This window comes from Equus przewalskii, chromosome 11 (genome assembly GCF_037783145.1).
Source record: "Equus przewalskii isolate Varuska chromosome 11, EquPr2, whole genome shotgun sequence".
In the NCBI taxonomy this organism is placed as follows: domain Eukaryota; kingdom Metazoa; phylum Chordata; class Mammalia; order Perissodactyla; family Equidae; genus Equus; species Equus przewalskii.
Window position 1 is genome coordinate 24,223,231 of NC_091841.1, and position 19,277 is coordinate 24,242,507.

The window sequence follows — 19,277 nt, forward strand, 5'->3', positions numbered from 1 at the left end:
ACCTTGAGCAAGTCACAACTGCAAGGTTGTTCCCCATCTCCAAAGAGCATGTAGTAGGCTTAACTTCTTGTTCTCTCTCCTAAGGTGCTCCTCCTGTTGGGCCCAGCTCAGTCATATGTTTCCCAAACCTAAAAAGGCAGGAAACAGCACTAGCATGGGCCCTGACATCAAGACAGTTGCTGAGGCTGGCCTTGGGGATCCTTGAAGCAGTATTCTGTGCAAATACAACACGGAGCCAGGTGTTGTATCCTAGAGATCCTGGAGTATCCCACAAGGTGGACTACATCCTGCCCTGGCCTCTAGCAATTCCCAGAATTCCCTCAGTAAAAGGGAGAGGGAAGTTAAGAGTTGGGAAAACACAGCAAGAAGAACCTTCACACACCCACCCCCAAGGGATGCCACCAGCTTTGCAGAGAACCACCTCATCCCAACTGCTTTGAATGAATCTGGGCCAAGATGGTGCTTGGGGTCCAGCACCACAAGGAGCCGGGAGCAGTTTGGGTCCCACAAGAGAGAGCGCTACAGCAAGCTGCCTGTCAAGGCTGCAAATGTCATAGAGCTGTTCCCAGGGCAAGCCCCATCTGTACCTCTCTTATAGTCCTTTGTCCTTTCTTTTCCCAAAGACACACACCGCCAACACACACACACATACATGGCAGAGAACAGCTGAGCCAGGAAGAGCTGAAGAAAACAGCTTTTTATTTGTTACTATAAGAACCAATTACAGAATCCAAGGTTAAAAAAACGGACAAAAGATCTTTATTTCTGAGAATTGGCGTACAAAAGGCGGAGGGGACGAGGGGAGGGAAGGAAAGAGCGAGCATGGGCTGGGGTTGATGCCAGCTTAGGGGCCTCAAACTCCAATTAGGAAAGTCCAGACACCGGACAGGAAGAGAAACTCCCAATTAGAAAAAAAAAAAAAACAGACAGACATGGCAGTAATGGCAGTGCACGTCCCCCTCCCCAAACCAGGTACAACCACCTGATATCTGTTTACTCTTCCCCTCCTCCATCCCCTTTCACAAGGGGAGGCAAAATTTTTCAAAAATTAAAAAACCCTCCCCCCAAAACTGTCCAAGACAACTGTGGGTCCTACCCCCCAAAATAGGCTAGGTTCCCACAATGGGCCAAGTTCCTGCAGTCTGCCCTCCATCACCAGGCATGGAGAAGCACTGGAGGGGACAAGCCTCGTAGTAGTAACACCAGAGGGCGCCCAATCCCTCCAAGGACACACACTCACTTGCTCCCTCCCTCCCTCCCTCCTCACTCCCTTCGATACTAGAGGGAAGGGAGGTTAGGTGCCCTGGGCACCCACTCTCTAGCTTTCAGCCCACCTCCCTTCCCCACAGATGCTCAATCCTCCAGGACAATGGGCTCATTGGTGCTGGCAGGATGCGAGGGTGCAGGCAGAGGAACTGGGGGCCGCACTGCAATCAGTGGTGGCTTCACCTTCAGGGGCAAGTTGGGCCTACGCGCAGCTCGCCGCATTTCCAGGTGGGTCAGAGCCTTCCGCAGGGCCCTGGCCAAAAAGAGAAGAGAGGAGTCAGGAAGGCTAAGACCCTCAAGGTGAAACCCCACATTCTGCACTGCAGTTCTTTCAGGTAATTCTTTTCTGGCATCCCTACCCTGCACCCACAGTCTTCCTGGAGCTGGTCTTGCTCAGATATTCCTATTTCCCATACCCACCAAGGTAGGTTGTCAACCTCTCAGCCCCTCCCAAGGTGGGCTCCCTACCTGGTATCTTTTGTGGCCACAAACACCACAGGATTGGGGGCATCAGCTGGGTTTAGTTTCTGACGCTTGGCTGCTGGCTGTGAGCTTGAGCGAATCCCTGAGGCCAGAGGCCTTCCATTGGCAGAGAAGGGGACCCCTGCCCCCGCCATCTGGAAAAGGGTGGGGCAGCACAATGAGAGGGGACTCTCTCAGACTCCTATCAAAAATAAAAGCCCACTCAACTCAGCTTGGCCCATTCCAACCTGTCAACTCACAGTCTCATAGGGCCGCTTCACCATAATGCCCCCTAGTCCCCGGTTCTGGGTCAGCTGGTTTCTGTTGATGGGTGTCTTGGTACCCCGAGGTGTTTTTGGTTTCAGAGGTGCCTGGGCCACTGCCAGGAAAAAAAACAAAAGAAAACTTAGAGAGAACTTTCATCCTTTCTCTTCTCTCTGCAGTTTCCCTGGGCATCCCCAAAAGTAGTGATGGGGAGGGGTCTGGCAAACAATTACCAGTATTTCAAAAATCACATGTGAGTGTGACCTTGTCAAATCAGTAGAGTAATACTGGATAGCTTAGGAAAACACATTACTAACCTACAAAAGTACAGTTTGTTAGACTAAATCTCTTAGGATTCAACGGGAAAGAACAAAGCAGGGAGAGAGAAGGTTCTTGATAGGAAAAGGACTGAGAGCTTAACACCACCCTAACTGGTTCCCTGTCCGACACCCGCCCTGTATCCACAGTCTGGCTCCCCATCCCATACCCAGATCTTTGACGATAGTTGCCAGGGGCAGTCGCACCAGAGGGTGAATCTTCAATGGAGTCTTGGCGGCCTTAGGAAGTCGAATGGAGCCTGGAGAGAAAAGAGGAAAGCTTTTTGAAAAGGCTTCACGATTCAGGCCCTCTTCTAGGGAGGAGCCACATCTAATCTCCTAACAAACCCTTGCAGCCTACTATACCTACTGTCACTAGACATCCAGAGAAACACCCAGTCTCTGGCCAGGGCGACCCTGAACCCACCAGGAGCCCCACCACTCCTGCCCTTACACTCAGCCTTGATGGCATTGGCATTGATAGGGGCGTAGGGTCGTCGGGCAGCCCTCCTTGGCTGTAACAAGTCCCTGCACATGCGTCTGGCAAGACGGGTCAGCTTCGTGGTTTGGAGCAGGAATGTTTGCCTGTTCTTCGCCAGCAGCTTGGCCCGGTTGGCGCTGGTCGTATATGGGGAAAGACTTTGGGCTTCAGGTCTGGACAAATGACTCCGCGAATGTGGCTCCTAGAAGGAGAACACAGGAAAAAGGAAGGACACAGAAGGACACTGAGGCTCCCTTCTTCCTTCCATTCTCTGCAGAGAGCACTTTATTCCTGCCTGATCTCTTTACCGTGATCCAGACCTCCCTGGCTCCCCAACCACTATCAAGCACCCACACACACATCAAACCATCACCACATAAGGAGTTCGGTGTTCTGGCCTTTGCCTAAAGCTCTCATCAATATGCTTACTCCTCTCCCCTGCCTGTCCCCCATGAGTCCTTACTGTGGTGCCCCGAGCAGCCCCCTCAAGCTGGGTTGGGGTCTTCAGTCCCCCGTACTTCTTCCAGTAGATCCAACAGGAAGCACAGAGGCGGCACTGCATGTTGGGTGGGCCCCAGGCGTACCACTGGGCAGACTGTGTGGCTGTAGGAGCCCAGAAAGAAGAAGGAGGTCAGAGGGGAAACATGCCACTGAGCCCTTCAGGTTCACGGGCCAGAGCAGACTTCCTGCCCAGCCCCAGCATCCCTGCCCCTCCCTGGAACTCACTGTGGCAGCTCTCGCAGGTCAAGCCCTTCTGGAATCCAGCCCCATTCATGCCAGGTTTTGAGCCCACAGAGACAATCTGGTTAGGATTTGGCTTCGTGCTAATGGGGGCAGCAGGGGAGAAACCACGAACTGGTCAAGGAAAAGAATCCATTTCTTACTTACAACAAGAATATACAACTATGTACTGGGGCTTTGGGAGTAGGACAAAAAAAAAAGAGACAATGGAAGATTGGCAACAGATGTTAGCTCAGGACGAATCTTTTCTGGGGGGGGGGATTAAAAAAAAAAAGGAATCTATTTCCACCTTGTCTCTATATTCGGTTTGTTTGGTTTGGTTTGTTTTTTTGTGAGGAAGGTTGGCCCTTAGCTAACATCTATTGCCAATCTTCCTCTTTTTGCTTGAGGATGATTGTCACTGAACTAACATCTGTGCCAGTCTTCCTCTATTTTATGTGGGATGCTGCCACAGCGTGGCCTGACGAGCAGTGTTAGGTCTGCGCCCAGGATCTGAACCTGCGAACCCTGGGCCACCAAAGCGGAGCAGGCAAACTCACCCACTATGCCACCGGGCCGGCCCCTCTATAATATTTGACCCTGCCTCCTGCCCACCTCCAAATCACTGAGGAAAGCACATGTTAGGGGCAGAGAAGGAAAATATGCCCATCTCCCCACCCGTCACACTTACTAAGTGGGGATGTACACCTGTTTCAGTTTGCTGTCTGCTTCAGCAGCTTTCAATCTTTTCTGCGGGAAGGGAAAAAGAAAGAAAGAGAAGGATGAGAGCATCTCAGCAGGAGGATGTCATAACTTCAAAGGCAGGGGTGAGCAGGAGGCCTCTGGTCCAACTTCCCTAGCCCAGACCATACCTGCTGAATATAGCGGTCTGTGGTTTTCCACATGTAATAAAACTGGACTATGCTGGCAAGTGACTTCCAGGGTAGCTAAGGAGGGCAGAGGGAAGAAGGATGAGCTGGCTCTGGCCCGGGCCTGGTCCTCTCACTTGTCGCCTCTTCCACCTCTCCTCCCAGCCCCTTCCACTTACAAAGTCCTGGCGGATATCGTTGAAGTCCTTCCCGTACTTCTCCAAGGCCTCCTCAAACAGCATGGCCTCTGAGGCAGACCATTCCTCCATCTCATCTCTACACAACACGGGGCCCCCCTGGGGCACCAGGGTCGACATGGCCTTAGCCAGGTCGTAGCCGTTCCGTTGCAACGTATCCATTGCATGAAACTACAGGGAAGGCAGGGAACAGTACTGATGACCTGAAACCCTCAGCACCACTCCTCTGCTGCCCTTTAATCCCCCCCACTCCCTCAGAGACATGCTCCTTTCCTGTCCTCAGGCTCTACAGGTCCCCACAAAGCCCAGCCTGCCCAACTACCCACCAACGTCTGCTCACCAGGGTGATATCTCGGGAGGCAGCGGCTGCACTCATGTGCAGGCTTGGCTGCCGAATGGAGCTGCTGCAATCTAGGGCTCTCGCGAAGGTCCCCACAGCTCTAAGGGAGAGATTGAGAAGTCAGGAGAGAAAGAGGAAAGCATGAGTGGGCTGAGGAACTAAGGCAGATCAGAAAAAAGGAAAGCACCCATGCCAAATAAATAAATAAAGTCCATCTCTAAGAATGGGACACAGCACTATGTCCACCTCTCCCCCAGCCCATCTTCCCCATCCACCCACCCCTCACCGGGCCACCACGAGAAATTGATCAATCTGCCGGTCTGTGAGAGGGTTGTCTGGGTCCCACACCTTCATCTCCATCTTCTGCTGGTTCCGATTATCAGATTCTCCTGGGGAACAGAGAAATGGCATCATCAGGGAAAGGAAGGGAGAATAATCCATGTCTTGACACTCACAACAGCACCTCGTTCCTCCTTGTCTCCTGCCTGGATTCTATCAGCCACCTCAACCCTCAGACTTTTCTGCCCAACTGTGCCCACTTGCCCCTGGCAGGTTCCTAAGGTCCCAATCTGTCAGGGTCACAGCACAAGAGCCATGCAGACTATGCACTGTACAACTCCAGGGCACACCATTCACAGAGACTGTGATGTTAAATAACCCAGTGGCCAGATGATCTGTCCTGTTGCATACCCTCTGCCAGGCGATCTGGGATCTCAGCTTGGTATTTGCAACCAACTCGGATCTCCCCCTGATCAGCCAGAAGTGTCTTCTGCACAGGGTCAAACACCAGTGAGTAAAAAAAGCAGTCCTGGAGATGGGAAGAGAGAAGGTTAGCAGGGCAGCAGTCCTCACAGGCAGGGGGCTGTTTCCAGAATTCCCAAGACAGGTAGTCTGTCAACCTGTACCTCATCAGTACTACTTTCCTCTTGCCTTTTAGGGCAAAACCCACTCCCCTCCCTCTTCTCCCAATACCTCTTTCTCACCTCCTTTTCCAGGTACTGGCTCAAGATATCTGTCTCATTCAAGAGGGTCACACTGCATTTCCCCCTACAGGAAAGAGGTGAGCAAGCCCCAGGTGAGCTCCTCATTCCCTTTCCACACCATCTCCAATCCACCACCCCCTCCTCTCCACCTTCTAAATAAGTGCATGAGGCCACAGTGGCCCTGACGGTCCTATACCGTATGTGGGTGGCTGGTAACGATTCAAATTGCCGAGAAAGAAAAAGCTCCCGGTGCTTCAGTTGATGTCGCTGCTGCTCTGACACCCCTGGCTGCTTCGATTCCTCCTCAAACTCCCCTGGGAGATCAAGGAAGAAGAAACCAAGTCAGAAACTAATCCAGAAAGAAGCCACCTTGGAAACTCTAGCCCAGGGAAGACATTTCCTGTCTCAGCTGTTTTTCTTATATTCCCCGGGGTACCTATCTTCCACACCCTTAGGCCACCAGCTTTTCCTCTTAACCCTCTCTCCCATTACAAATGCTCCCAACTCTCCATCACCAATGCTCTTAGGCAAGAGGTGCTGAGAGTACAAAGAAGGCCACAGAAATACATCCCAAACCCAGGTGCCAAAGCTCAGACACCACTCATAAAGCACAAATCAGCCCACACCAGGCCCAGCAAGAATATCACACTTGTCTCTTTCTTGCTAAACCAGCCTGAGGTCCAGAAACTCAATAAGATGAAAAAACATCACACAAGATTGTGTTTACCAGTTCTTCTTTTCAGATTTCAGAAGGCTCTTTGATCTTAAACATCACATGCAATCCTAACTATCCCTCACTTTCTACTTGGCTAATAATAGTTTATTTGTGGGGCTTTCAAGGACAGTATCTCTCAAGCCAGTGCCAACACCTTCCTACCCAAGGAGCTGCAGCTTGCCCTGAAACCTCAGTGAAAAGGGTTAACCTGGCTGGGCGCCAACCAAAGCGGGAGGGGGCAGAAGAACCACAGGCCCAGGCTCATTGGTGCATTGTTCCCAACCTCAGGGAGAAGGGGGGTGTGCGGCAGGCTCCGCCCCTCACTGTATGCTCCGGAAACCCTGTGCTAAGGCACGGGGGACCACACCCCCCACACCCCTTCTGATTGGACAAGGCCAAGGTCAGCCCTTGCCAGATGGGGATGGAAACCCCAGAGGGCCAGAGAACTTGGTAGGCCCAGCTCCTCATTAACCCCTTCATGCCCAAAGCAGCCTGAAATAAGGAAAATAATTTAGGAAGGCGAAACAAGAGAAAGGGGAAAGAAAAAGCTAAGGGAAACTGAAGGAGAAAAAATTTTTAACAGAAGATGAAAGCATAATGAGAAGAAAGCACAAAAGGAAAATAGAAAGAGGTAAAATGGAGTGGAAGGGAACAGGAGAGATGAGAAAGAGGGAAAAGTGCAAGAAAACTTTCCTAGCTTCCTCTTCTCTCCCTTCAATGCATTCTCACCATCTCCTGATCACAAAATAAGCCTGCTTCCCTGTTATTCAGGCTTCTAAGTACAATCTCTTCCTCTTCACCTTGACCTCCACAGCCACCACCCACTGTTCCAACATACCCAAAACTTTCCTCCAAGGGTCCTGCTTCTCCAAAGCTCTTCCTCAGCCCCTATTTAAATACTATCATCCCTTTTACTCACACCATTCACATATACAAACTCACACACAAGCCATATTCTGGCTTTCCTTATCATGGTCTCTCCACCCTGCTTCCAACACCAACATGTAAAAACAGGCCTCTCTCCAAAGACCAGGCATTTCCCACCCCCAAACTCACGCCCCTGCCTTGGGCATGTTAACCAGGGGAAACACCTGCAGCAACATGCCCTGGCCTCAGATCATGGGGAGGGGGAGAAAGGGGAGCCAGGGGTGGGGTGGGGGTACCAAGACACTCACTGGCATTACTATCAGCCAGGCTGTTGAGGCTACTAGAAATGTCCCTTCGCCGGAAAAGGCACACAACCTTTGCCTCCACATTTCCATTTGCAGTCTAAGGGGGGAAAAAAATGGCAGTGAAAACTGGTCATTTGACAACGAAAATGCATAAAGAAGAGACTAACAACAACGAATAAGTTTCTAAGGGATATACGTAGAAAAACCCAAGAAATTATGAATAAAGAAACTTACATTTAAGATGAGACTTCCAAATCCCTTTCCTTAGGCCCCAAGAAATAGAATAGTAAAGTTCCCACTAAGCTCTCAATAGCCTTTCCTGAATACATCGAATGAATGAATGAATGAATATGAATGAGTACTTAGGATAGGGGCCTCTCTCTCTCTCTCTCTCTCTTTCTCTTCCACTTGCAGTTAGAGACCTCAGAAGAAAGAGACCACTTGCGGGGCAGGACGGGACTCTGCTCCACTCACCTTGTTGAGCTCCTCAATCCGTCTAACCAGGTAAGGATTGCTGGAGGAGTTCTCAAAATAGACGTAATCTGTAGGAGGGGGTGGGGAAGAACCGGGAAGATCAGAGGTGGAGATGGAAGAGCCAGAGCACCGGAGAAGGGGCGGAGAAAGTAGATCTGAGTGGACCAAAAGACGATAAGGGTCCACGTAGAGAGGACGCTGAAATGTGGAAGCGGAGAGACTAAAAGAAAATAAGCCATGTCCCACCCCACCCCCCACCCCGACTACCTAGTTCTAAAATCAGATCCTTCACTCAAAAGTGAGCCTTAAGGAACAGACAGGAAGCAGGGGGTTCCCCTGCAGTCCCCAAAACCCGGCTATGGAGCTGCACCCCAGTCTCGGCGAAACGAGCAATTGTTCCCTCTCTTGCAGGGCCCCCACCTTTGCGACCGAGGCGCACAATAACGCCTGGGGAGAGGAAACCTCCCGGCGGCTCCCCCGCAGGTGGCAAAGCGGTCGCCCGGCCCTTCGCGCCCCTCGCCCGCCCTGTCAGCTCCTTCGGAACCACCTTCCCAGCCCCATGCCCCGACCCCGCGGCCCCAGGCGCGGCCCCGAGAGTGCCGTCGGGGCGGCCCCAGTCTCTCCGCGAGTCTCGGCGCCCGGCCGCGACGCCGTCCCCGCACCCCGGCTCCCCGCGCTCCCGGTTCCGGTTCCGGTCGGCGCTCGGGACCACGCCGCCGGGTGCCGAGCCTCTCCTGTGCTGCCCCCCAATCTCTCCCGCCCCGGTCCCGCAGCCCCTGCTCCCGGTACTCACCCCCCACCCGGTACATGTTGGCCGCCATGGCCGTTCCCGCCGCCGCCTCCGGCCGCACAAAGGGGTCCAGGCGGCTCGCGGGGACAGGGTTCGGCTCGAGGCGAAGCCCCGAGATCGGGGCTGGCGCTTCGCGGAAGTCTCGGTCGGACCCGCGCAGCCGGCACCTCCGCCGCCTCAGCCGTCGCGGTTCATCCCGGCCCGCGCTGTCGCCGCCGCCGCTACCGCCTCACGCCCCGGACGCCGAGGCCGGCGCCGGTCCGCTCGGCTTCTTCCGGAACGAGCTCGGCTCCCGCCGGACCGGAGCCAGGCCTCCGATCCCCCCGCCCTCGCCGAGCCCCACCAGACGTTGGGCTCTGCCGGCCGCGGGGAAGGCTTGCCCTGCCCGCCTCGGGGTTCGCCTCCTTCCGGAACACTTTCGGCCGAGCCGGAGAACAAGGCTGGGCGCTCGGCTCAGGTCGGAGAGCGAGACCCTACAGATCGGCTACTTCCGGAAGAGGTTCGGCTCCGTCCGGCGAACCGCGGCCCGGCGCTCGGTTATTTCCGTTGCGGCTGGGCCCCTCCTCCGAGGGCGGGAGAGGAGTTGGGCTTAACTCTATGGTCGCTGGAGCCCTGCTGCTCCGCCCGCGACCCGAAAGACTCGCGCGCCTTTGCGCTTCGCCGGGCTATTTGCAAGCACCTTTGCTTGTTATTTGCATGAACGGTCTACGCTCCCTTACCCTTTCCGCACTCCCCTTTTTCTTCACCCCCACCCCCTTGAGGCCCCAGAGGCGCCCAGCCGCGCCCCACAAAAGGACTGGGAGGTGACTTTGCTTTTGGTTTATTGCCCCTCAGCAGGCGGCGGGAGCCAGGGCCCTGGCTGGGGCTGCCTGGCTCAGCCAGCGCGTCTATACAGTGTGTGCAGGGGTGCCGTTCGCCCCCTCCGGGGAAATGCGCAGTCGGGAATGTCTCGAAGTCGAGGAAAGGGTCGGCTCCTGGTCCTGGGGTATTCGGGTGGAGTGGGGCCGCACCGCAGGGCCAGTGGGTCCCGTCGCGCAGCGGTCACACGTCGAGAGAGGAGGCGGGGGACAAGGATGGGGTTCGAGAGGGCGTGGCGGGCGCCGGCCCTGCGCCCCCGGCGCCCAGCACCCGCCACTGGAAGATGCTCGCGTCCTTGCCGCCCAGGGAGACGAGGTGCGAGTCGTCGTGCGTGAACCGGACACTGGTCACGTGGCTGCCGTGCCCGCCGTACACGAGGCTGGGCGCCTGGGCAGGAAGGAAAGTCGAGTTGCGGCGGCCGCGGAGCCCCGGGCCCGCCTGCCCGGCCCGGAGGCCCCGGGAGGCCTCACCTTGGCGCGTGCGCACGGGTACTGGAAGAGGTGTACTTTGCAGAAGTCGTCGGCCACGGCCACCACGCGCTCGTTGTGGGAGCGGCACAGGGAGTTGATGTCGGTGCCATCCGAGCCGTCCGGCCACACGCCTAGCACAGCGGCCGGCCTCAGCCCGGCCTCCTCCCCGCCGCCACCCACGGCCCAGAGCTGCACCGTTTCCGGAGCTCAGGCAGCCGCGAGGCCACCCACCGGCCGCGTTCCAGGCAATCCTTCCTGGTCCCTAGGGCCGAGGCCGGAGGGGCCTCCTGGGCTGGCTCTGCCGGTTTCTCGACGCCCACCCCTCGACACACGCCCAGCATTCCGAGCCTGGGGCGGGCTGCACCTTGTCCCCACGCCCCTCTCACAGGGTTCCGCGCCTTTGCACCCCTGCTCACCGTAGACATGGAAGCCCAGCACGCAGGTGTAAGTGGCCCACTCCCGGTCTCGGCTCTCATAGCGATTCCTCAGCAGCTTGCAGCCTCCAGCCACGTCCCCTGGGGAGAAGGAGCCCACCCAGCTCAGCTCTAACCCTGCCTCCAGTCGCGAAGATGCCCAGAAGGGAAGACTGGCTTGAGACGCTGGCATGTGATCTGGTCACCATGGTAGCCCCCAGCCCAGGGCAAACCCAGTGCTGTCTGAGTGCTTCCTGAATTCTCCTAACAGCTTCTCATCAGTTCCTCCTCCCCAGATAAGACAATCCCTCCACACCTGCCCTGAGAAACTTTTCCAAAACAATCTTTGCTTAGTGCATTTTTCAACTCCCTCAAGTCCTTGTGGGAACAAGACAGGGTATAAAACTGTATGTGTGGCTTTTTCTCCAAATCACAAAATTTCTCCTATGTGTATAATTCCAACTCCCCTTCCACCCCATCTTCACCTCCCTATCTGACAGACCCTCCACCTGGGGCTCCCCACATATTCTCCTTCATTCCTCCCAACCAGGAGCCCCTACAAACACAAATAAAACCCACCCTAATTACCCTCTCCCCCTGCCCTCCCCTACTGCCACTCACAGTAAAGGATCTCATAGTCCCCAGAATTGGACATGATGAAATTCCCATCCTTGGACCAGTCAAGGTGAGTGATGAAGCTGGAGTGACCCTGGGAGCAAGGGTCAAGAGTCTAAAAATGTAGCCACCATTTCCCATCCCTTGGCCCCCCTTGATACATTCGACCCCTTGGAGGAGTTGACCTGCTATGGTAATGCCCCACCCTCCACCCCAGCTTCCTCACCACACAGCGGCCAAAGCGGCTGGACTTGGCACCATCACTGGAAACACTATAGATGTAGATCATGTTGTCATGGGAACCGATGGCCAGGTACAACCCATCTACAAAGACAGTCACTCAGAGAGGGAAAGGCCAAGGACGGGTCTGGATCCAGGGTGGGGGTGGCTCCCACCTGGGCTGTACCGGACCACTGAGAGCTGCTCATTGCCATCAGTGACATCGGACACGATCTCTCTGGTCTCTGTGTCCAAAACCAGCCACCTGGTAGGGAGGGGGGCAGAAAGCAGGTGTGAGGATACCTGTCCCGGGTAGGGTGGGGGTTGGCAAGTTGGAAAGCCTCAGGGACACCCACCGAAAGGCTGTGATATTGACAGAGAGCTCACCACTGAATTCTTATGCTGGGAAATAGGATGGGGCTAAGGGCAGATAAAAGGTGAGGGGCTTCTCATACGTCAGTCTGGGAAAGGAGTACAGGAGCGCCAACAACAAGGGCCTTATGGAGTCTACAAGCCTGTCACTTCCCTGTAAGCCTGTTTAGTCTCCCCTGTGCTCCTCCCATCCCTGCTGCTTCTCTATCCTGAGCTGCCACCTCCTCCACTCACAGGCTTGGAGGGGAGAGTGGCTGGGGGAGGGTGTGATGACAGTTGCCACAGGAGAGCAGGGGAGGCCCAGGCTGCAGGGAGAAGCACTGAGGAGCAGGAAGGTGCAGCTGGGGCACCTGAGCAGGCAGCAGTCACATTCCTCTACCCCACCATTACCAGAAACCCTTCCCATACCTCCTGCTTTCCCCTCCCAGGGGTCCTGGCTCCCTCTCACCTCCCCGTGTTCAGTCCTACGGCCACAACTGCCCCACTGGGATGGAAGTCAGCACAGAGACCAGTCTCCTGGGAAGGGGGGAGAAGGTGAATTCAAGAAGGTGCCTCTCTAGTGAGGAAACCAAGGTGGACACCTTGTCATCTTGGTAATGTGAAAGCCTCCTCCTCCCAAGGAGGAGACGGGAGGAGAGTGACAGCAGACCTGGGGTGGAGGAAGGCTGTCACTGGAGCCTAAACAGGGGGTGATACTCAAAATATTTAACAATCAGAACTGAGGCCCCCCCAGCTGTGCCGCATGTTACCCATTTGTTGCTGGATCAAAGGGAGGCCTGGAGGGTTGGAGGTGGGGGCAGTGCTCAGGGGGCACGGGAGGAATACAGCACGGAAGAGTGAATATTTTAGCCAGTACAGCCATACCAGTACAAACTGGATGCCTCTTGGGAGCAGAAGGTAAGGGGATGCAGGGAAGGAGTGCTGGCCACAGGAGTCAGGGTGGATGTGGCACTGGGGATCCAGGGAAACAGGGCTCTACCTTGAGGTCGATGCTCCAGGCCAGCGCATGGCCCTCACCATCCCATAAGCAGAGCTGCCGGTCATGGCCGCAGGTGAGGAAACGGTTCTGGAAGGGATGTGTGCAGAGCCCCCAGAGCTCATCCGTGTGACCCTGTAGCAGAGCATGGGCTGTCACCTCTGGCCGTCTCCACCAGCTCTTCCATCCCTCCTCTCCCACGCCCTTGGCCCCCCAACCTGGATTACAGGGGAGAAACCCTGGGCCAGATCTCCCCTCAGCAACGCATTCTTCGTGGTTCCCACTAGCAGCTCAGAGCCCAGCCCCTCAGCAATGGCCCGCACGGCTCCAAAGTGTTCAGGAATCTGCAGAGCAGTGGCAGAAATTCAGGCCCACTGGCCATTCCTCCTCCCCCTCCCTCCCTTGAACCCAGCCTAGCCCTCACCTCAGCCTCCTGGAGGGCCACCAACCCGGGCCCCCACTGTACCAGCCGGCGGTCCCGCCCGCCACCACTTAGCACCGTCCCGTCCCGCCGGAGACACAGGGCGAAGATGGAACCTTCGTGAGCGTGGGCCTGGGCCACAATCCCATACGTCTCTGTTGGCAAAGTCCTGGGTGGGTCATGCTCTTAGGGTGCAGGGAAATGGGGAACAGGAGCAGCCTAGGCTGTCACAATAGAGTAATAACTCCCAGCTGTTGAGTGCCTACTAAATACTGTCTCTGATCCTCAGCTTTTATTCTCCCATTAACAGACTGAACAAGCAAAGTTCAAACAAGTGAGATAACTTCCTAAAGGCCAGACAACCACTGGCAAAACTGGGATTTGAACCCAGGATCTGGCAGACTCCAAAGCCACAGCTCTTTCCCCTTTGCCATGCTGCCCCCTACCCTTCTCGAACGGCCCCCCAAAGGGCCCACACTGGGACCTACCGACAACTGTCAACTCTCTCGGTACCAAGATGGGAAGTCCTCTCCTCTGTTCCCACAGACCCTCTGAGGTGCTAGACTTCCCAGATGCCACCCTTCACCACATACCTTTGGCCCCGCCCCTGCCTGGGGTCCTGGAATCCGAGAGGCTCCGGCCCCAGGTGAGAATGTTCCCCTCTGAGTCCCCAGTGAGAATGTCTCCATCCGGGAGGAAGACAAAGCAAGGGATAAACTTGGGTTTCTTGTATTTCTAGGGGAGAGGCGAGCGGGGGGCAGAGGTCAAAGGGAAGGGTAAGGACTAAAAGTTACGGCACAGCTGGGAGTTGGGTAGTATTAGGGTCTACAGTCCTCAGACCAATACTTCCATCTGCATTCTGCCTCTCCCACCCCCCTGCACCCATCCACGCCTCACCCCAAAGACACCCTGTTTCCGAGTGAGGGTCCCATTCCCGGGAACCCCTACTCCACCACTCCAGTTCCAGAAGTGGACGTGGGACTTCCCGCTGGTGACAATGCAGCTGCTGTCACGAGGGCTGAAGCCAACGGCCAGGACTGAGTCATTTGTACTCTGAAGGGAAGATAAGAGATTCAGCCTCCCCGAGCCCTGAGCACCCTCATTCTACTTGACTCTCTTCAATTTGTATTCTAACAGGTGGTCTGCAGAAGCTGAGAATCCCCAGGACAGCGCATCCTTCCAGACCTTGGTCCCCTAAGAGCACTACTGTCGGTCATGACGATTAGTCACCCTATGTTAATGCCTAACACATCGTCCCTCATGAGGGGAGAACTTCTGCAGTCCCCATTTCACAGCCTCAGAGAGGCTAGGCAGCTTGCCCCAGGTGACCCAGCCGGAAAGGCAGTAAATGTATGCGTAAGTGTGGAGCTCTCTGCACTCCACCACCCCTACCTCCCCAACCTCAGGGTTCCTCCAGGCCACCTGGACTCCTCACCTTGATCTCAGCCAGCTTTGTGCCCCGGCTGCAGTCCCACACTGACAGCATGTGCTCATTGGAATCATCCACCACACACAAAAAAGCACCCTGATCCTGAGAATGGAGGACACATCGAAGGGGCTGAGTGAGGCTCAGAGGTCTAGGGTTCACGGTTATTAGGCAAGGGGGTCCCATCACAGGTTAAAAGGGCAGGAGAAATGGACTTATGTCTCCTTCTCAGGAGAAGCAGCCAGGTGGGGTTCAGGAAGGCCAAAACTTCTGAGGCTTCCCGGTAAAGTGCAAGAAGGGGGTTCCCAGACAAGGAAGATAGGGGTCTAGAGGCTTTGGGGCCAGCTCACCGCAACTGAAAAGGCCAGGGCCCCCACACCCCTCTCGAAGGCCCCCAGTCCAATCTCCTGCAGCTTCAGCAGCGTCTCTGAGTCCCAGACGTGAACCACAGGCTGCAGGGGCTGGTGGAGGAGGAGGGGTCAGGGGTGTGAAGGAAAGCTGGGCTGGAATCTCATCCTGTCTGCCTGGTGTCTCTTTGACCTTACCTTTCCATCCTTATCCACTCCAGCTGTCTGTCCTGAGGCTACACGGACACCATCAGGGTGAACAGCCAGGCTAAGTAGGGGAGGAGACACTCTAGGGAAGGGGGTCGGTCTCTCAAGACCACCCAGGACACCTTCTCTGTGCTCACGGAGCAGCAAAGCAACCCTTCTCTCCTGCTCCTCTACACCCGCCCAACCACTCTTCCTGCCAAGCCCACCACCCCTGTGCCCACCCCCAGGTCCCGGGACCCTCACCATCGAACGCAGTCCGTGTGCCCCCGGTAATGTCTCTGGCCGCCACCTCCAGGACCCCCTGGGCCTCCCCCAGGCCGGTACAGCACCACCACACAGGCAATAAAGTAAACCACCTCCCCAGAACGCAGCACAAACAGATTAGAGCGGGAGTCACGACCCCGGTACCCATAACTGGAGTGGAGGTCATGGTCAAGGAAAGGGTCAGATCAAGGGCAGGACGAGGAAGCGGGGAGAAGGACAAAGCTTCTGGCTGGCAGCATTGGCAGACGATGGTACGGGAGGATTCAGAGGGCTCCCTGACCCTGCAGACCCAGCAGGAAATCATAAAAAAGGGGCTGGGGGGGGGGGTCCCAAGATGGGAAAAGTGGTTCCCATGGGACTGGAGGGGGCAGGATACACCCAGTCAAGGCTGAGGGTCTCCGGGGGTGGGCCGCTGGGCAGCTCCTCAAGGCTGCGGATGCCAGATGGGATGTACATGGTAATGGGGCGGCCACGAAGGAACATCTTCACTGAGATGCCTTCTACAGAGAAAACAGGGGCGGGGGGAGGTTCGTGTCAACCAGCACCCTGCAGCCTCCCTTCCAGGAAAGCCAGAAGAGAACTCCACCCACCACACCTCACCAGTCCCCCAAAACAGCTCTTGGGGCTATAGCCCAAACCCTAACTCTGTCATCCAAGTTCTTCTAGAGCCCTCTCTACATACCCAAATTGTAATTGCTCCTCCGAGATCCAGGACCCCCAGGGCTGGAGAGGGGGTCTTTCCCTCCGCGGCTGTTGGGAAGAGAGAAAAGCATAGATTGGAGTCAGGTCCCAAGACCTAAGTGGGGAGGGAGAGGACACAAGACAGGAGGTTACTCCAGAGACCACATCACCTCTGCGGCTTTTAGTTTGCATTCTGAGTGTTCAGGGCCCGAGAGTAGATGGGGACTTTCGGCTCCATTTAAGAGATGAGAAGTTTGAGGCTAAAGGGGCTGAGCACACAGCACAAGGCCACAAAGCTTGTAAGAGGCAATGCTGGGTGACAGAGAGAAGAAGCCAGAAGCCCTTTCCTCCAGCCCGCCAGGCCTCTGGCTGTTGATTTCCCCATCTGTCAAGTGGGACAAAAGTAAACCCAGAATGTACAGGGATCTGGGAGGTAAGCCAGAAAGTCCTCCTCTCGCAAGAGGAAAGTGACAGGTGAATTCCAGAGATCACTGTCACAGATGATAATAAGGTAACACCTCTTCAGAGAATAAAGGAGAGACCAAAGATAGGGCAGAATGAACACTCAGGTGTCCTGGGACCTGTACAGACTCAGAGACAACTGTGCTCAGCCACGAGGATCTCTCCTTGGACTCTAGAAGCAAAGCCTAGCAGATTGGGGTGAGGAAGGTGGGCTGAAACTCTGAAAACAGTATTCCATGCAAATCATGGGAGCTTTTGGAAAAGCCTCTTGGAATCTTGGAAGGTATGCCATGATAAGGTGGAAAGGGCAGGGGAAGTGGAGTCTGGAAGAAGTGGGGTTGAATCCTGACTCTAGCTGTGTGACCCCAGGCAAATGACTTACCCTCTCTGAGCCTGCTTCCTCACCTGGACAATGAACAGCATGTGACCACCTACCCCCCAAGGATGTCGTGGGGACTGAATGAGATGGAGAAGGTCGAGGGTTTGGCACAGCGCCGGGTACACAGCAGGCGCCCCAGGAGTGCTTGTTCCTTTCTTCCTGTTGGGCAATGAGGTCCCCCCACCCCACCCAGGGAAGTGAGGTGAGGGATGTGGAAAGTCAAGAGCCTGAGCGTGGGGCGGGCAGGTTGGGGGGGAGCCTCGCCCACCTCTCTGTGCTCCCTGAACGCAATAACAGGTTGGCCGAGGAAGCTGCCTTCCGGGAGAGTTTCTGTCGAGGCCGCTCTGAAGGGGATGAGGAGGAGGAAGAATTTCTCCGTGGCCTGGCAAGAGCACAGTGAGCAGGTGAAGGTCAGTCCCTCTAATCAAGCTCGCCAACCCTCCCACCCTTCCCAGCCTCTGCCACAAGACACTTACGTATCAGCACGCTGTGGGGGCTGCACAAGCCTGAGGATCCCCGGGGGGCCAGGGGAGCCAGTGCCGCTGCTGCTACTGCCCCCTCCTTCAGACTGTGTCCCACTAGGCTCTTCACTGCCCCCCTGAGGGGCTGGGGGCCCGTTGCTCAGGCCAGGGGGTCCAGGGGATGGCTCCATCTGCACCTCCGTCTGGGTGCCTCGGCTCACCAAGGAGGGGCTGCATGTGGGTGGTAGTCCTGGGGGCGCTGCAGGGCTGCTGGGGAGACAATGAATCAAACCCGATGCCCCTACAGGCCCCAGGAAGAAGGAGGAAGAGGGTGTGGCGATATGCATACCTGTCCCTTGTAGGAGCTGGTATGCCAGCGTCCTGCAGGGAGGTGGGGGGGGCCTGCAGCCGCAGCAGGCGAAGGGCTTCCGCCAGGGCCGCCTTTACCAGCTCCATCTCCTTCTCCTGCACCTGAAGCCGCTGGCTCAAGGACCGCAGGACCTCCTGAGCAGGGCCCTCACCTGGGGAAGGGGCAAGAAGCACTCAGAATGTGCCCACCACCAGAGGAAAGGGCTGAGGACTTCTCTCCCCTCAACTTTGCATTTGTCCAATAGGACTGCCCCCTTCAAGCAGCCCCAGGCTTGGGGCTCGCCCAGAGGGGAGGAGATGGGTGGTAGAGGATCAAGAGCCTCCTTGTGGCAAGGCAGGCAAGGAACCTGGCAAAGCTCCCTTCCTGCTGCCATTCCAGCCTCCGCAAAGACAGGGAGTACCATGGAGTACCGGAGGAAATATGGAGTACTGCCGAAGAACGTGGGAACCACAGAGGGAGGTGCAGTCCTGGTGAGGGACGACAGGCCCAACCCAGAGCAAGCTCGGGTCTCCAGGGGAGGCAGAGAAACTGAGCAGGGGGCACGGGAGAGAACGGGGGACCCAAGAGTACAGTCGTCCTGAGGACTCAGTGGGCCAGGAGAGAACTAGAATGACAGGTATCAGTGGAGACAGAGTCACAGTGAAGGGCCCAAGGTGACAGAGGGAGTCAGAAGTAAAAAGACCCGAAATACCAGGAGAAAAGGCCCAGAAGAACATAGGAGGCAGGGAAACATCGAGGGGCAGGATGACGTTGGGGAAGTCCGAAGTGACGGTAGGGGAACCCAAGTAAGTAGGGGAAGCGACCTGAGAACAGTGGAGGATGCTCAGAGCCCCTGGGGCCGAGAGCACGCGGGGACGCCAGCAGACAGCCGTCGGGCACTGGCGGCGCCCGACCGGCCGGGCGCTCCGGGAAGGAGCACGCCGCCCGCCCCGCCCCGTACTCACCGGGCCCCCCGGCCCCGTCCATCCGGCCCCCCGGCTTGCTCCGAGCGGCGGCGGCGGAGGAGGCGTCTAAGCCGCTGGGGCCATGGCCAGGGAGAGGGGAAGGGGAAGCACCCCGGGGCGCGCGCGCAAGGGCGCCGTGCCACCCCCCGGGGGCGCTGTCGGGCGCGGGGAAAGGGCCTGGAGGGGGCGCTGTGGGGCGGGGGCCGCCGACTCCGGGGCCCACCGGGGCCTCGGACTCTCCCGGGGCCGCTCTCGGCTCCCGGGGGTGGGGTGACGGGGCCGTCCCGGGCCCCAGCGCCGCAGCACAAACAGGCGCCGGACGCGGAGCCGCCAGGAAGCGCA

At 56.6% G+C, this 19,277-nt stretch overlaps 2 protein-coding genes across 4 annotated transcripts; both read right to left on the reverse strand.

The window, feature by feature from the left end:
- Positions 1-682: 682 nt before the first annotated feature.
- MTA2 (metastasis associated 1 family member 2) lies at positions 683-9,855 on the reverse strand. 2 transcript variants are annotated; one of them, XM_070565171.1, is made up of 18 exons: positions 9,054-9,855; positions 8,261-8,328; positions 7,790-7,883; positions 6,096-6,213; positions 5,900-5,963; positions 5,607-5,724; positions 5,203-5,305; positions 4,917-5,016; positions 4,559-4,747; positions 4,383-4,457; positions 4,202-4,260; positions 3,517-3,614; positions 3,254-3,393; positions 2,764-2,992; positions 2,480-2,569; positions 1,989-2,107; positions 1,735-1,883; positions 683-1,519 (listed from the first exon to the last, which is right to left on the reverse strand). In XM_070565171.1, exons 1-18 carry the CDS (start codon positions 9,079-9,081, stop codon positions 1,354-1,356), a joined length of 2,007 nt encoding a protein of 668 aa, XP_070421272.1. In that variant the 5' UTR covers positions 9,082-9,855; the 3' UTR covers positions 683-1,353. The 2 variants fall into 2 exon arrangements, with proteins under 2 accessions (XP_070421272.1, XP_008530430.2); XM_008532208.2 differs by lacking the exon at positions 9,054-9,855 and adding an exon at positions 8,681-8,936.
- Positions 9,855-19,270, reverse strand: EML3 (EMAP like 3). Of its 2 annotated transcripts, none has more exons than XM_070565166.1 (22): positions 18,936-19,270; positions 17,971-18,142; positions 17,637-17,891; positions 17,429-17,542; positions 16,321-16,388; positions 16,015-16,138; positions 15,618-15,788; positions 15,366-15,435; positions 15,171-15,281; positions 14,830-14,925; positions 14,292-14,447; positions 13,988-14,129; positions 13,398-13,549; positions 13,192-13,317; positions 12,977-13,108; positions 12,446-12,513; positions 11,802-11,890; positions 11,633-11,730; positions 11,413-11,500; positions 10,795-10,893; positions 10,379-10,509; positions 9,855-10,295 (listed from the first exon to the last, which is right to left on the reverse strand). In XM_070565166.1, the coding sequence occupies exons 1-22, from the start codon at positions 18,955-18,957 to the stop codon at positions 10,092-10,094; spliced, it is 2,688 nt and encodes an 895-aa protein (XP_070421267.1). In that variant the 5' UTR covers positions 18,958-19,270; the 3' UTR covers positions 9,855-10,091. The 2 variants fall into 2 exon arrangements, with proteins under 2 accessions (XP_070421267.1, XP_070421268.1); XM_070565167.1 differs by having other exon boundaries at positions 17,637-17,888; positions 18,936-19,268.
- Positions 19,271-19,277: the final 7 nt, after the last annotated feature.

Bases quoted from the DNA above. Each gene is read 5' to 3' on its own strand.
- MTA2 (XM_070565171.1), bottom strand. From the start codon at position 9,081: ATGGCGGCCAACATGTACCGGGTGGGGG. The intron at 4,261-4,382 runs GTATGGTCTGGG...CCCTTCCCGCAG, and splicing joins CAGACCGCTATATTCAGCAG to AAAAGATTGAAAGCTGCTGA. The intron at 1,884-1,988 runs GTGAGTTGACAG...ACCCTTTTCCAG, and splicing joins TGAAGCGGCCCTATGAGACT to ATGGCGGGGGCAGGGGTCCC.
- EML3 (XM_070565166.1), bottom strand. From the start codon at position 18,957: ATGGACGGGGCCGGGGGGCCCG. The intron at 17,892-17,970 runs GTATGCATATCG...TTGTCTCCCCAG, and splicing joins CCAGCTCCTACAAGGGACAG to CAGCCCTGCAGCGCCCCCAG. The intron at 11,891-12,445 runs GTGAGAGGGAGC...CCTCCCTACCAG, and splicing joins GTAGGACTGAACACGGGGAG to GTGGCTGGTTTTGGACACAG.